The sequence below is a fragment of the Monodon monoceros genome, unplaced genomic scaffold (genome assembly GCF_005190385.1).
Source record: "Monodon monoceros isolate NGI ecotype Baffin Bay Population unplaced genomic scaffold, NGI_Narwhal_1 Super_Scaffold_14, whole genome shotgun sequence".
In the NCBI taxonomy this organism is placed as follows: Eukaryota; Metazoa; Chordata; class Mammalia; order Artiodactyla; family Monodontidae; genus Monodon; species Monodon monoceros.
Genome location: NW_021703770.1, coordinates 42,622,477 through 42,639,300, shown reverse-complemented (window position 1 = coordinate 42,639,300; position 16,824 = coordinate 42,622,477). Strand labels below are relative to the sequence as shown.

Below are 16,824 nucleotides of genomic sequence, written 5' to 3'. Positions count from 1 at the left end.
AGGGAATATGCCTTCCTCATTCTTCATCTTGCTTTTTTCACTTTATTTTATATCTTGGCAACCTTTCCACAATGGTACGTAGAGTTTCCTCATTTCTTTTCCAGCTGCACAGTGTTCCAGTTTGTGGGTGTATCACAGCTTATTGTGGTGGTTTTAAAATATTAAATTTTAAAATGCAAATTCTTTGAAACTCATCCCATTAGAATTGAAGTCTATGTTCCTTCACCTTACGTGCAGGTGTTTGGACCAATAGAGCATGGCAGAAGCGACACCATATTTGACTTCTGAGACTAGGTCATAAAAGACCATATGGCTTTCACTTAGGTCATCTTGTGTTCAGGCATGTCTGATAGTTTTAATAATAACCTATGTCCTCATTAGGGACTGGCAGTAAATATAAATACTACTTTTGTTGAGCAAGGCAAAGCATTCTATATAGAGAAACAGGATCCCTGAATTCTGTAAACTTGGAAAATGGTTTTCTTATAAATAACTTTGTATTAATTGGCAGAATCCATACAGCTCAGTAGAAATCAATGTTTATTTGGGAAATTCCTATGGTCTAAGATTAATAACAACTCAGGCGTCTGTGAAAGTCTTCTACTTTAAATCTGCTCACTATCCCTTCTATGTATTGCTGTTCCTCTGGATGGTGAATCTTAGCACTTTAATCTCTGAAACTTTAAACCTTCACATGTTCAAATGATGAACTATTAGAGGCTTTCTTGTATACTGTGTTTTTTTTTGTTTTTTTTTTTTTTTGCTGTACGCGGGCCTCTCACTGTTGTGGCCTCTCCCGTTGTGGAGCACAGGCTCCGGACGCACAGGCTCAGCGGCCATGGCTCACGGGCCCAGCCACTCCGCGGCATGTGGGATCTTCCCGGACCGGGGCACGAACCCACGTCCCCTGCATCGGCAGGCAGACTCTCAACCACTGGGCCACCATGGAAGCCCTGTATACTGGTTTTAAATCCATATTATGGATCTGTGAAGCTTAACTATCTCAACTTGACAAAGCACAGGAGGAAAAAATATTTTGCCATTGCCTTTAGAAATACATGCTTTGAATAGAATGCCCTGACTGGTCATGTGGCACATACAAATACTTCCTATGGAAGAAAAAAACATTGCACACTAGTTGGTCTTCTGATGCTTAAAAAAGCCATGTAACACTCCTTAATGTTCAATAATACTGTCTTTGCAATTTTCAAAAGGGTATTGGAAGAAATAGAAATTTAAGTAAAAAAGGGACATTGGAAGTAAAAGAATGAGGTAAAAAAAGATAATCATCATCTATATTTTAAAGTCACAGATATATTCTCTTAGGTGTATCCAGATTCCTTACCAAGAACAACTGTGTTATGGAATATAAAAGCAAAAGGGAACACACTACACCACTCCTTCTCAGGTGGAAAACTGAGGCCCAGAGATGTAAAGTAACTACTCTGAGGTCAACAGCTAGTAACTGGCAGAAAGAATTCAAGTGTCAGGTCCCCCAGACCAAACTACACCTGGTGGCAGATCATTTCTGAGACTATACAGGGATTTAGTTATATAATACTTGAGAAACACATGAAGACCAGGAAGAGGAGATACACTTTTCACTTCTTTTTCACATGTTTATTTTTATTCTTACAAAGAAAAAGAAGTTCACTTTATAACAGCAACCAGGGAAAGGAAAAAAAATCTAGAAAAGTGCCAAAGCAAAACAAACTCTGATGCACTCCCTACTCAATCCACCAAAAAAAAGTATGGAAGTTCTCTTGAAAGAATAGCAGGCAGAATGTGTTCCCTTTTAAGAACTATTAAAGGGTTGTCACTCTCAGGTTATGCAATATCTCTTCATCCTTATAAAAATGGAACTCATAACAGCTGAGTGTAAAGCTGTACTCAGGGTTGTCTGATTTTCCCCAAAGTGGAAGGATTAGCATTTCCATTGATCACTTCACAGACAGTAGCTTACTGCCTTCAAATATAGTTATGAACATCTGTCCTGCTAACTCTCCTCTCTAACATCTGAGATATCCAGCTAACATCTGCATCTGGCAAATCTTGCAAGATTTTTACAGAATGCTCTGTCCTAGAAGTTTGACATTCCTGAAAAGAGTTTGAAGAATCCTTGGAAATAAATGAGAAGCCGAAAGCATCATCTCCCACTACAGTGAAGTATTACCATACATATAATAAATAATTGTTGAATGAAATGTACTCCTCAGGCCTGATCTCTCCCCAGACTCCAGACTTGTACATCTAATTGCATACTGGACATTTCCAATTGAATGATGACTAAAGGTATTTCAAACTCCACTTGTCTGAAACAAAATATTTATTTCCACTGTCCTTCTCCTCACCACCCCCGCAACACACACCCAACTCCTTCTGTTTGCCCATTTTAGAAAAAAGTGCAATTTTTTACCTAGCTGTTTAGGTCATTTTTGAGATTTGTGATTCCTTTCTTTCCACTGATTCAATCCATCAGCAAGTCCTTCTGCTCTATGCATAAAATATGTCCTGAATCTAACCACATTTCACTGCTTCCATCACCTATACCCTGGCTCAGAACAACATTACCTCTTGCCTATTCCACTGTAACAGCCTCCTGATTAGTTTCATGTCTTATTAGCCTCTTACCATTTTTCACCCAATAATTCATTCTCCAAACACCAACCAGGATGATCTACTTAAATGTAAAACATTTAATATCTCGTGTCTCTCGTCTGCTCCAAGCCCTTCATGGCCTCCCATTATCCTCCGCACACAATCCCATTTCTGATGGTGGCCTACAAAGCTGCCATAAAACTTGTCACCCTCCATCTGCCTCTACAAGGATGAAGTACTAGCCACTGCAGTTGCTGACCTTCAACACACCCTGAAAGGAGTTCACGGCAGAGATCAGGAATGAGGCACTATGTTCCTTGGGAAAAACTGGCAGAACAGGCCTTCAGAGAGTTAGGTATTTTTCAGAAGATATTATGAGCCCAATTTCTTGCATCTTCTCATATCTAGAAAAGCACTAAAATCATTAAAGGAGACATCTGCTCTTCATGACTAGCAGCAACCTTCTGCCAAAATGTGTGCTTGATTGCATGTCCCTTTCACTAAAATCACATATATACTGACCTCCCACCTTACCTCTTTGGAACAGTTCCTCAGAGGTATCTGAGGGGCTGTCTCCCAGCCTATATTTCTCATCTTGCCCCAAATAAAACTTAACTCATAACTCTCACATTGTGCATTTTTTCAGTTGACAAAGCTCTCCTGGACTTCCTAGTATAGTCCTCTAACTTCTTCTACCACACTCCCCTAAGTCACCACACTCTAAACAACTGTCCTCCTTGTTTTATAACAGCATGTTTTGTGCCTGTTGTTCCAGCTGCCTGACACACGCCTCCCCTAAATCTTCCAACAGCTGATTCCAACTCATTTTTCACGTCTCTGAGCAATTGTCATCTTTGAGATATCTTTCCTGAACACACTACCTGAAATACTCCCCAAACCACCATTTACTCTTTCCTCATGCCCTGCTTTATTCTCTTCACTCTCTGGAGTTATAATCCTTACGAAGGGTAACTCTCACTGAAATGTAAGCTCCCTAGCATCTGGAACAGTATAACAGGTGCTCAAATATTTGAAATGATAACTGACTGAATGAAACATTTCTTGATTAATGTTCTAAAGATGTTTGGTAGAGCCAGAAGGAAATGTGGGCATTATAAAATAGAATAAAAGAATCATAGAGCTTGATGCCTGCTGAATAACAGAAAAGGATTATAATAGGAAATGGGCTTGCCATAATATTGGAAAACTGGAAGCAGATAGACTTCAGCAACGTTTGGGCTCTATTTTCCCTTCATAAGGATGTGGTCTCACTGAAGGAGATTTTGATTCAAGAACAATTTTGTACAACAAGTATCTACTGTACAGCACAGGGAACTATATTCAATATCTTGTAATAAACTATAATGGAAAAGAATCTTAAAAAGACTATATATATATAGTATAACTGAATCACTTGGCTGTACACCTGAAACAACATTGTAAATCATTTGTACTTCAGTAAAAAACAAACAAAAAAGAACGATTTTGAAAAAAGAAAAAACTCCCTTAAATGGAGCATCAGCTTTAGCACACAGCACAATATCAAGCTTCCCTACTTTCTCAGTATCACAGCAGGTCCACACCCATATTGGGACCTTCACGGAGCTTCCGGTAGCTGCTCTCAAATATGCTGCATCTATTTCCACTCATTGTGACAAACTGGTTTCTAGTGGGTTTCAGAAACCTTGGCAAATATTGATAAAATGAGAATTTAATTTAATCTTACAGTTGGTTGTGCATATAGTGTGGGTCCCTGGGTCTACATCATCTCTTCCTGCCGGTCCACAGCCAATCTTAAACTCTGCAAGGATGCAAGGAGGTTCCGAAATTTAAAAGACTGCCCAGGGCTTCCCTGGTGGCGCAGTGGTTGAGAGTCCGCCTGCCGATGCAGGGGACACGGGTTCGTGCCCCGGTCCGGGAAGATCCCACATGTCGCGGAGTGGCTGCGCCCGTGAGCCATGGCCGCTGAGCCTGCACGTCCGGAGTCTGTGCTCCGCAACGGGAGAGACCACAACAGTGAGAGGCCCGCGCACCGCAAAAAAAAAAAAAAAAAGACTGCCCAAATAGATTCAAGGACTCTAACTCAGTGCAATGGACTGAATGTTGTGTCCCCTCAAAATTCATATGTTGAATCCTAACCCCCCATTAGGAGGTGGGATCTTTGGGAGGTAATTAGGTCATGAAAGTGGAGACCTCATGAATGAGACTAGTGCTCTTATGAAAAGAACCCAAAAGAGCTCTCTTGCCCTCCTCTGCCACATTAGGATACAAGGAGAGGTTGGGGGTCTGCAACCCACGAGTTCTCACTAGATACCAAATCTGCTGGCACCTCCATCCTGGACATCCCAGACTCCAGAACTGTGAGAAATAAATGTTTGCTGTTTAAGCCACCCAGTCCATGGTATTCTGTTATAACAGCCTGAACCAAGACACTCTAGTGCCTAGTAAAACTCTAGTCTAGTGTAGAACATAGTTCCAAGTGAAATAAAACTTTGCCTCACTTTAAAGTAAGGCACCATTTTTAACTTTAGATTTCTTCAGGTAGAGGATCAGTAAAAATATACTTTATTTATTGTACAATTTCTAAGAAGTACAAAAGTTCATATTAAATAACTTATCTCTCAAACCAGGAGTCAATTTATTTTCTAGTCACCGAAAACATTTCCTCAAGCAACTTCCAATTTACACACTTTTTAAAGTGAAACAAGGTGAAAAGGAAATGGCAATGCCTTCTAAACTGCAATTATGTTTCATAGGAAATCTAAGTGTGTTTCAGAATAAAGGAATATTAACCTCTTCATTGAAGTTAAGTTGCTTTGAGGTAATTTTACAATTAAAATAAATGCACATTAGAGTATTACATTAGATGGAAATGAACAGTTCTTCAATTCTTAAAAAGGATTTGAATATAAACATCTTTTTTTAAAATTTTATTTTATTTATTTTTTATACAGCAGGTTCTTATTAGTTATCCATTTTATACATTTTAGGGTATATATGTCAATCCCAATCTCCCAATTCATCACACCACTACCCCCACCCCCACCCCCCTTGCCGCTTCTAAACAAACTCTCACTAATAACCTCCATGGCACTAAGTTCAAATGACATTTTTTTAGACCTTATCTATTTGCTCTTTCTTGTAGCTTTTGACATGTTTGACCACTCCTTTCTCGAAGTGTTTTCTTCCCCTTGATTCTGTGATATTACAGTCCCCTGGCTTTCATCCTACCTCACTGGAAGACACTTATCAGCCTCTTTGCAGGCTCTTCTTAATCTGACTACTCATTAAATTTGGGAGTTTCTCAAAGCTTTGTCCTAGGCTCTCTCTTCTTTTATGTTATTCTTTCTCCCTGAGTCTCATATAAAGCTTCCCAAACTTTTTCACATTTTGTTACACAGAGAAAACAACAATATTTGTATAGCTACTCAGAGCTGGAGGCCACTGGACTAAAGGCTTCTGCTACTCCAAGGACTGAGGATAATCCATATCTTAACACATGTATGTTCTATCTCGTCACATTCCATGGAACACTGATGGGGCTTTGGGAAACTCTAAATCAAGATCCATGTATTTGGCTGTCACCAATATGTAAATAACATAGTTTTATATTTTCAGCCCAGATCTCATTTCTTAGCCCTACATCTGTAAATCCAATTGCTTATCTGACATCGCTTCTTGGATATTTGAAAGCACCTTAAATGTATCATGTCTAAAACTAAGCTCATGATCTGTATTCTTCAAAACCTAGTCTTCTTCTGGTGTTTTGCCTCAGTGTAGGCAATCACACCAAGTTGTAGAAGCCAGAATTCTAGGAAATATCCTTTCCACCTCCCTCTCATTCCTACATTCAATCTATCATCAACCCCTCTTCAGTAATTCTTAACATCTACGTATCTCTCCACTTCTACCACCACCTGAGTCCAAGTTATCATCACAGTTTATCAGATTTGTCCAAATCATTATAGTAGCCACTCAAAGTCATCTATCCTCATCTACTCTGGCCCTTCTCTAATTCATTCTCTAATCAATAGATAGAGTAATTAAAAAATAATAAAAGATCTAACCAGATCATCCCTTTGCTTAAGGCAAAATTCTTCAACATGACCAATCATCCCTGCATGCACTGATTAATACTTACTGTTCTGGTCATCTGTTGCTGCAGAACAAATCACCCAAAAACTTAATGCTTAAAACAACAATTTAATATTAGCTTTCACGATTCTGTAGATTGTTCAGACTCAGTTGGGATGTTAATCACCTAGAATCTGCCATGCAGGTGCAGTAAGAATTTGGCTTGGCTTGGAGTCATCTGAAGGCTCAAATGGGCATCCAAGATGGCTTCTTCACTCACATGTTTGAGGGCTGGACAGGCATCCCTCTCTCCATATAGCCTCTGCAGGTGGCTAGTTAACAGTTCCTCAAAGCATGGCAGTCTCAGGATGTTCAAATTCTTATATAAGTTACTTTCCTCAGAGTGTACTTTATAAGAGACCAAGGCAAAAGCTGCAAGACCTTTTGTGACCTAGTCTCCTAAGTCATTCAGCTCTCTATTATCTTATTCTGTAGGCCAAAATCAATCACAATGTCAGCCCAGATTCAAGAGAAAAACTATCTAAGGACTTGAATATCAAAAAGCATAGTTCTAAGGAGAGTCTCTGGAGAATATAAACCACACCAACCTCTCCACTCCCATTTTGCAGCACCTTCCCTATTGCTGTTTCTACTTTGACCACACTGGCTTTCTTTCAGTTCCTAGTACTTACTATACTCTATCCTGCTAAAGGCTTTTGCACATACTTTTTTTTTTTTTTTTTTGCTTAGAGTGTTCTAATCCCCTCCTTGCCAAGTTAACTACTGCTAAGCTTTCAGAGCTAAATCAAGTCTCAGGAAAGCCTTTCCTGACCAGGTTAAATCTTTTCATTATATACTCTCATGGCGCTGGATACATTTTTAGCAGTGTCCTCATCCCCACTGCACTTTTGCATTTGTTTGAATGATTATGTAATTTATGTCTCAATATCCCCCACTAGACTGGAAGAGGAGCCATGTCTGTCTTTCCCTTCTTACCACAGAGCTTGGCTAGTACTCCAATATTTATTTGCTGAATGAATAACAGAAACAAAGTAAGCAAATGAAACTATCTCTGTATAACAAAGTACTCTTTTCCTTATAGAATTATAGTGAAGTAGATAATCGCATTCCCATATTCAATACATAATCAGACAACCCAAATATAAACCATTTTTCACAGATGACGTCTCATAAATTGAGGTCATATTCATTTGCCACATCCTTCCTATAAAATTAGCAGATGTATAAAGAAAGCAAACAAATATAGCCAAATTGTATGTTTTGTGGTATTTTTTCCAACCTCCTTTCAAATGAGCCTAAAACTCTCTTTGATTTTAATTTCTATGATTTAACAAAAGCTGACAAATATACCAAATGGGGCACTGTGATCACAGGAGAGGTGATGTCCTCCTACTCTAAGCAGGAATCCAGTACTGACAGCAAAGACCACTAGAAGCATTCCACTTAGAAACCCAGAAGGATTTGTTACACAAATGAAACCAGATGCAAAATACTAACTGTTCCCCCACTACATTATCGATAACTTGTCTATAAATAAACACTCCATCAACTTTCAATCTGAAGTGGAATATTTCATCTTGGGGTGGGATCTCACATTCCTGTTCTTAGAAGGTTACACAAATAGCGAAGAGTTGAATTGGAGAAAATAGTCACTAGTTATGGCTATTAACCAGTTCTACGAAAATTTTTTAATGTCTGGGTAATTATAGATGGTAATTATCATAAACCAAAGTTCTTTCCCAAAAAGTACATTCTATTTCTGGTCTTTTGAATCCCAAGCTTCAACTCTACTGTTATCAACTACTGAAAATATTTGGTCTAGTGACAGACTGTTTCTTACAATCTGAAATGATTCAACCATGCCTTTACTTATTCTTTTTCCTCATGTTCCATGAGGGCATGGATTTGGTTACTCTTGTTTACCTAGAGCAGTCTCCGGCACGTTGTCCCACCTGATGCATTACTGAATGAGTAATTAGCACTGTTCTTCTAGAATCAGATCTTGTGTAGTTACTCAAAATATTTATCAAGATTCTTATTTGTTATTAATAAAAGATATTTTGCCAAAAATGCAAAAAAAAATGCCTTTTACTTCTCATTTATGCTTCTTGCTTCCTCGGTATTACGCCATATGAAATTAGTGTTTCTAATTATCTAACCTGTCTCATTCACCAGTTAAGAAAAAAAAAATTGTTCTACAATAGGCAGAAAGAGCTTTTTGCTAAAACATTGTTACAAACAAGACAACAGACCCAAAATGGAGTCACTTATGCCTCTCTCAGAAATGGACTCTTAACCCAATCAATCAGGAATCTCCTGATCAGCACTAGTGAGGTCATCTGCCTGATAGGCCCCTGCCATCCCCTAAAGAAAAGTGACCTTGCCACAACCAATCCACATTTTGCTAGTATAACTTCCCTGTCCCACTCCCTTCTGCCTATATGAGTCTTTAATTTTGTACAGTTCCTTAGAGCTCCTTTTTATCTGCTAGGCGGGATTCTGCCTGATTCATGAATCATGAAATAAAGCCAATAAGATCTTTAAAATGTACTCAGTTGAATTTTGTTTTATAACACATTGAATTTCTTAGGTAAAAGTTTTCTGGAATGAAACTTCTTTTTCTTAGTGGCTGAGCTGAAACTTGTACCATATTTTGTGCTTTGAGAAGTCTTATCAGAATAACAACTATTTGGCAAATGATAAAGAAGTCTACAAGCAGGTCCGGGAGTATGACCATTTTTGTGGGATAATTTAGCCACTCTCTGACTAAAAATAAAACATATAGATGCAAGATAGAGAGCATGAAAATCTGTTATGGGACAGTTTCTTAAATCTAAATTCTGTCTCTCAATAAATCATCAAATATTTTGTCTTAAAAGGGTGAATTGATGAAATTGAAACAGTCATTAAATAAGTGTTTAAACCTGTTGTAGACCATACAGTTTAGATAACAGTAAACACATTAACATCAAATTTGCCTTTTAAGGAAATTCCCCCAAGAGGTGTCCTCTGACACGTGTTTAATGCTGACCAACAAACATGACTTGTGGGTTTTCTATGGGTGAGTATCTGTACCATTTTGCACCTTATTTCTCAACTCATTAATCACACTAAATTATTCACAGCTAAACATCCTTTTCCTTTGTCCTGCTTCTTGTTAAGTGTGGATTAAGATCTAGATTGTTGCTTTTCAAGTTATAAAGTATTAAATGGAAATTTTAAATACTTGACAAGTTCGACCTGCTCTACAGCTGCTCCAATTCCAGACTTGAACGTAGAAAAAGTTGTGCTACAGGAAACAGGATCCACCCACATTTTCAAAGGCATTAATGTTTGCCTCCTTGGGTTTTTAAATGTCTCACATTCAGCCAAAAAGGAGAGATGCATTTAACCTACATTTGCAAGTGCCATATTTGACCAATCTTTTCACTACTCTAAGTGGTTTTTTAAAGTCTTGCCTTCCATTTTCTATAACTACTGACTCCGCCTTATTTCTACTATAGGAATCAACTAAAAGGCTTAGAACAAGGATAGATCTTGGAATAAATTGAATAGTTTGGTAAATAGATTTCCCCCTTCTTTCTTCAGACCCCATTGCCATCAAATCTTTCTTGATTCCACTTTACGAAGAGAAATAAATAGAAATATTTATTTTATTAACTTGGGTTACTTTTAAAAGTCAATTTCGATCTCACTCAATGCACTCAATCTCACTGCATTTTTGATGTGCATCAAAAATATTCCATCTTCTCTTCTATTCCTCATTTTACCACTAAAACTAACACATACTCCTTACAAGTAGAAGCAATAAGGAAGGGCAGAGATTTCAGACATGTTAGGAATATTGATTAACTCTTCTCCTTTTGCTAAGGCAATTCCCTGATTGAACAGACTACTGGTGGGTGAATGGTAGGAAATGCATATTTTTCAAGCTAAGCCCTTTCAAGGACAGATGCCAAGGTGAGCAGTACTCCTGGTTTCTCAGCAACGTGGAAGAATTTGTGAATGACTGTGAAAGATTTGCACAACCATCCAGCTGCACTTAGGAGCTGCTCTAAAACAGCAAAGCCCAACCTGGGAAATTCATGCCACATCCTGTACCCCTGGGTCAGAAGTGGTGAAATACACACACACACACACACACACACACACCAACAGCAGTGGATAAGACACGGTGCACACACACACATCCCATACCCGTGGGTAAGAAAGGGTGAAATACACACACACGCACACACTCACACACCCCACACTACACCACGAGAAAGCCCTGCGGTGAAGCTCTCAGGCAGGCAGGCTCTGCTTCAGAAGGCACAGTCAGCATCCCTCTCTCTCAGCCCAAGTGAGAGGCTGGCCTCCGCCTCAGAACTCCCTGGTCTTTACATCCTAGGCTTTTTCTTACAAAGTAGAAAGATCTATGCTGGCCTTACCTCTGGGGCTGCTTTCTTGTAAGTATGGTGGGGCCGTGGGAGTGACATTTCCAGAATGGGATGCGGAGAGCAGAGGCGAGCGTTCGTCCACCCCATCAGCAGCCATGACTGCAGCAGTGGCGCCGGGGCCGGGGTGGAGGCTGAGTCTGGGGTTGCGGCTCCGGTTGGAGGCGCTGTTAGCGCTACTGCCGCTGCAGCCGCCTCCGGGAGGACCCGGGATGTGTCACAAGGTAGGAGGCGGGCAGGGAGGGGGGATGAGGGATCGAGAGGCGGGGAAGAGAAGCGCGCTGGGAAGCACGCCTAGGGGAGGGGAGCGGATGAAGAAAAAAAAAAAAAGAAAGGGCCCGGGAGAGCTGGGGGAGGGGAGAATGGGAGGAGCAGGAGCCCTGGGAACTTAGTAGGGCTGACTGGGAAACGCTGAGAAGGGAAGGTGCCAAGTAACCGAACGCAGAGAGGAGGTAAGTGGGAGGGAGGGGTTACAACTCTTTCTTCTTTGTACTTCACATTTCCTTAACTAAGGAAAAAGAAGAGTGAAGGGCAGCCTGAAAGGGGGCAAAAGGCCTGTGGCTTGATTACAGGAAAACTACAGCAATCACAAATCCAAGTTTAACTCCTCAAGGGAGGAAGAGGAGTTATTTGCTGTCAAACTTTGCAGCAATTATATAAAGAAAACTTATTCCTAGGGTTATCAGTTCCTTCTCGAGGGCTGCTGCTTTTGTTAGGAAATCATTTTTCAACATCTGTTGTCTAAGAGGACGTAAATTTTTGTATGAGCAGTGCCATTTCCTGCTTTTCCTTGTTAATTTTTAAATATCTGTTTGGCACTCTAGTAACTGTATCTTATTGAAACTATGCATAGTGTGTTGGTTTTTACAAGTTTAATTTAACAAAATAGGTTGTCATTTTAGTTTTGTTTTTGTACTGTATTGTCCCTGACACATATATGATAATAAAGTTTATGAATAATGTAAGACAAATAACTATTTTCTTTAGTAATGTCTTAAAATAATCATTCACATGTAAAACAGTATTAAAAACAAGCTAAGTACAGTTCTTATCTTGCTTTTTGTGTTTATTTTTTTCTTTTCTTTTTTTGGTGGCTTGCTAGTGTGGTTTTAAAATCAAAGTTTTGAACATGCCCAGATAAAAAAATGCAATGGGAAAATAGTCATCGTCTCAAACCGATCATTTTTCTGCAATAGTTCTTTGAGTCATTCATCACATATTATCATGTGATTACTGGTCTACACGTATGAATAGGGGATGGTCTTGGTCTTCAAGATGTCTGTGAGATAGCACAGTCAAAAACAAACCAAAAATGAGGCTGGTAGTCTTTAAAGGGGCTGGAGATTTAAAGGGGCATGAGTAAAAGCAAACTGTAGACATTTGAAACTACCTCTTATATTACGTGCCCTCTGAAGATACTCTTTATTCTGAAAATTCCATTTAGGCACCAGCTGGAAATCCTAAGGGAAAATCAAAGAATAATGTTTTCTATTATGCAGCATCCTTTGTGGATCAGTAGTATCAGGAGACAACACAATAAAGGATTCCCAGGGACTTCCCTGGTGATCCAGTGGTTAAGACTCCGCACTCCCATGCAGGGGGCCCAGGTTTGATCCCTGGTCGGGGAACTAACACCCCACGTTTGGCAACTAAGGCCACACGCTGCAACTACTGAGCATGCGTGCGTTCTAGACCCCCCCCCCGCCCCCGCCGCACTCTGCAACTAGAGAAGCTGGCACACCGCAACAAAGAGCCCTTGCCCTGCAACAAAGACCTAGTGCAGACAAAAATAAATAAATAAATAGGATTCCCATAGGATATAATCCAAGGGCATTTATAGGTCTCTAGGAACTTGGAATGTGAGGGGTAAAGATGTAGCACTCCCTGCAAAAGTGAACAATTTACAAAAGAAACAACAGTGTTTTTACAGTTGCAGCCTAGAAGCTATTGAGATAAAGAAACTTTTAAAAAGAATCAACAAAATCCTATTTCTATACAGTTAGGCCTCCATATACATGGGTTTCCGCATCCACAGATTCAACCACAGGTGAAAATTTTTTGCAAAAAACAATTTCAGGAAGTTGCAAAAAGCAAAACGTAAATTTGCCATGCTCAGGCAACTATTTACATATCATTTACATTGTATTAAGTATTATAAGTAATCTAGAGATGATTTAAAGTATACAGGAAGATATGCATAGGTCATATGCTATACTGTGTAATACTACGCTATTTTATGGAAGGGTATCCAAAGATTTTGGTATCCTTTGGGGGTGACGGGGAGATGGTGGTCTGGAACCAATCCCCCAGGGATACAGAAGGACAAAGGACGATTTTATTGTCCTATCCTGTCACCTATCACACTTTATTGTAGCAGTGTATTTACATTTCCATTACCCACCCGCCTTTTATCCCCAACTGACTTTGTGAGGTCAGAAACCAAATCTATCTCATTCACTATTATATCTCCAGTATCTAACACAATGCATGACACATTAATAAGCACTTGATAAATGTTTGCCAAATAAATAACAAATGAGTATATGAACAAATCCTACACAGTCCCAGAATCTTACTAAAACAATTGTTAACGGGAAAAAAGTTGAGAGCGTTTCTTGACTTTTTGACGAAGATGAGAGTTTTGCCACCTGACTGTTTTATTGTTCCATTTTATCCTTACAGCTAGACTTTCTTTATTGCCCAGGTAATAATGATCAGTATAAAGGTTTTTTTTATTTTTTCATTCTTTACTTCTTTATATGACCTCTCTATTAATTTCAGAATTCAATTGAGGGTGATACAGTTAATGGGTATATTGAGATTATATTTGCAACAATGCCAAATTTCACAAAAAGTAAAAAACTTATTAGACGAGTATCACTTCATTCTAGTTTAAAGATAATTCTATAGTTTATGGTTACTCAGTAAATGTTAACTAATACTGATCAATCTAAGGCCTTTTATGATTATGATACTTTGCCATCACTATTCATTTTCACTTTTGGAATCATTGTATGATTAAACAGATAATGTATGAGCTATTAAGAGATCTATCTTACCACTTACTTAAGCTGCGTAAGCTACAGTTCCAGTTATCTACTACTAAGTAACAAATTATATCAAAACCCAGTGGCTTAAAATAATGTGATTTGTTATTTTTCACGATTCTGTTGGTTGACTGAGTAGACATTCTGTTGCTCTTACCTAGCCTTACTTAGGCAGCTGCATTCAGCTAGCAGGTTGGCTGGGGGCTGGGCTCAGCTGATGAGACAGCTGGGATGGCCACGAGTCTCTCTCCATATAGTCATTCAAACAAGGCTTCTTCACATGCTTAGTAGTCTCAGAGCAGTGTTCTAAGAGGGCGATTGTGGAAGCTATGGCACCTCTTAAGATCTAGGCTCTGGACCTCAAATAATGTTACTTTCACCACATTCTTCAACCTCCTTCAGCCTGCCTCCTGCCCAAAGAAAGCTGGAGGCCCAGAGACCTCTTTTCATGGTCAAAGATAGTCACAAGGCCAGTGGAGGAATAGATTCCATATCTTCATGGATGGAGTGACAATGTCACAGTGCAAAGGGCTGTGGAACACAGGAAGGCATGATTCATTGCAGGCCATTATATAGCAAGCTACCATAGTCTATTCTCTGGCCACAATGGTTCATGTCCCTCTCACGGGCAAACTACATTTGCCCATTCCTAAGACCCCAAGGCCTCATTTAATCACCAAAGTCATGTTTGTATATCTTGTCACCTAAATCAAGTACAGGTGCAGGCAAAGTTCCTTGGGTATGATTCCACAGGTTCAGCTCCTTGGGTACAGCACCTGTTGATTCAAAGAACTGTGAACTAAAAAGACAAATTATGTGCCTTCCTCATCTCCCCCTGCCCCAGCCTCCAACATTTAACAGTGAAACACGAGCAGCATAACAGCAATAAACACTCCAATTTCATAAAGTGAGGGGAGGGAGCAGATGTGCATTTAGAATGGAAAGAACATAGTGTAACATAGTGTACACTGAACCACAGAATTCGGAAATCCACTTGAGCATATGTCACTAGCTCCCTTGACACTAGAGCCAGGGAACGCTCCTTTATTAGGGCATAGTTCTGCTCTTAGTGTTACTGGGTTTCCTCATCTATTGCTGTCCTTGGCTCTCTGCCCTGCCACTGAGTCCTTTCTTTTCCATAAAGTACGACTCCTGTTTGTAGTTGAGTAGCTTTCCCAGTCTGCCTCCGACCCAAACAAAGTTGGAGGCCCAGAGGCCTTTTTAAAATTTTGAACTGTCTCTGTTCCTTTTAATCCAAGTTAATACAATTCCCTTAAAAACTTTGCAGGCTTCTTATAAATCTGACTGGGGTTTACTTCCTGCCCCCAAAGCCACAGACATAATTCTTTTTGAGATAGGCATCTCTCTACATTGGGCCACATTTGAGACCCTTCAGATTTGTAGAAACCCCTTTGTCTTACCTAAGGAAGTCTTCAAATCACTGATTGAATCTTTCAGAGGTCTTAACAAGGAGTTTTATAGCCATCCCCTTGGATTAAAATTTTATCCTGAGGCCATTTCTTATGTTAAAAATCTTTTACTGGACTGTTCTGAGTCCTCTATATTTCCTCTAAATTCTGTTGTAAACTGAAAGTTCTTTTTTAGTTCGTCTCTGTGGTAGGGAAAATAATGACCCCCAAAAGGTGTCTACACCTAGTCCCTAGAACCTAGGAAACCTTACATAGCAAAAGGGATTTAGCAGATGTGATTAAGGGTTGCAGATCTTATGATGGGGAGGTTATCCTGGGTAATCCAGGTGGGCCAATGAGTCTTTAAAAGCTGAGAACCTTCTTGGCTGTAGCTAGTGATATTCACAGAAGAAGAAGGAGGAGAGATTAGAAGTGTGAGGAGGACACAACCTACCATTGTTGACTTTGAAGGTGGAGGAAGGGAACCAAAGAGTGTGGGTGGCCTTTAGAGCTAGGGGTGACTCTCAGCTGACAGCAGCAAGGAAATGAGGATTTCAGCCCCACAAACACAAAGAACCGGATTCTATAAACAACTTTAATGCGCAAAGAAATTGTGAGCAAAGAAGAACATAGAGCATCGCTCATCACCCAGCTATATAAGGGTTAAGTTGAAACCCACTGCAGTCTCCCCTGAGAGGAATTCAAGATGAAAAACAGGATGAGGCACTCTGTGCTTTCAATAAACAGGCCCCTAGATAGATTCATGTCTCAGGAAGAATTTCAATGACCCCAAATTCTTGCATCTTCCATACATAGAAAAGCATTGAAATCATTAACTCGAGGCTGTGTTCTTTGTGATTAGCAGCCATCTTTTACCAAGATATATGCATGACTACATGTATTTTCTGGCCAAAAAAATCATATATTCTGTCTCCTCCCCTATCTCTTTGGAGCACTTCCTCAGAGCTGTCTCCCAGGCTATACTCCTCAGTAAGACCCTGAATAAAACTTAAACTCACAACCCTTTATGTTGTGTGTTTTATTTTCAAGTCAACAAATAGATCTTCCTCTAGAGCTTATAGGCAGAACACAGCCTTGCTGATCTCTTGATTCTGGTCCAGTGAGAATTATTGGACTTCTGACCTATGGAAATGTTAAAATAAAATAAAATAGAGGGCTTCCCTGGTGGCGCAGTGGTTGAGAGTCCGCCTGCCGATGCAGGGGACACGTGTTCGTGCC

General features: G+C 39.7%; 1 protein-coding gene across 1 annotated transcript in view; it reads right to left on the bottom strand.

Moving 5' to 3' along the window:
- Positions 1 to 11,339, bottom strand: part of PIP4P2 (phosphatidylinositol-4,5-bisphosphate 4-phosphatase 2) — an 84,493-nt gene extending 73,154 nt beyond the window's left edge. The window contains exon 1 of the mRNA XM_029222954.1: positions 11,124 to 11,339. Within this exon, the coding sequence (XP_029078787.1) occupies positions 11,124 to 11,229 (106 nt within the window). The 5' untranslated portion in view covers positions 11,230 to 11,339. The remainder of the gene's footprint in view (positions 1 to 11,123) is intronic.
- Positions 11,340 to 16,824: the final 5,485 nt, after the last annotated feature.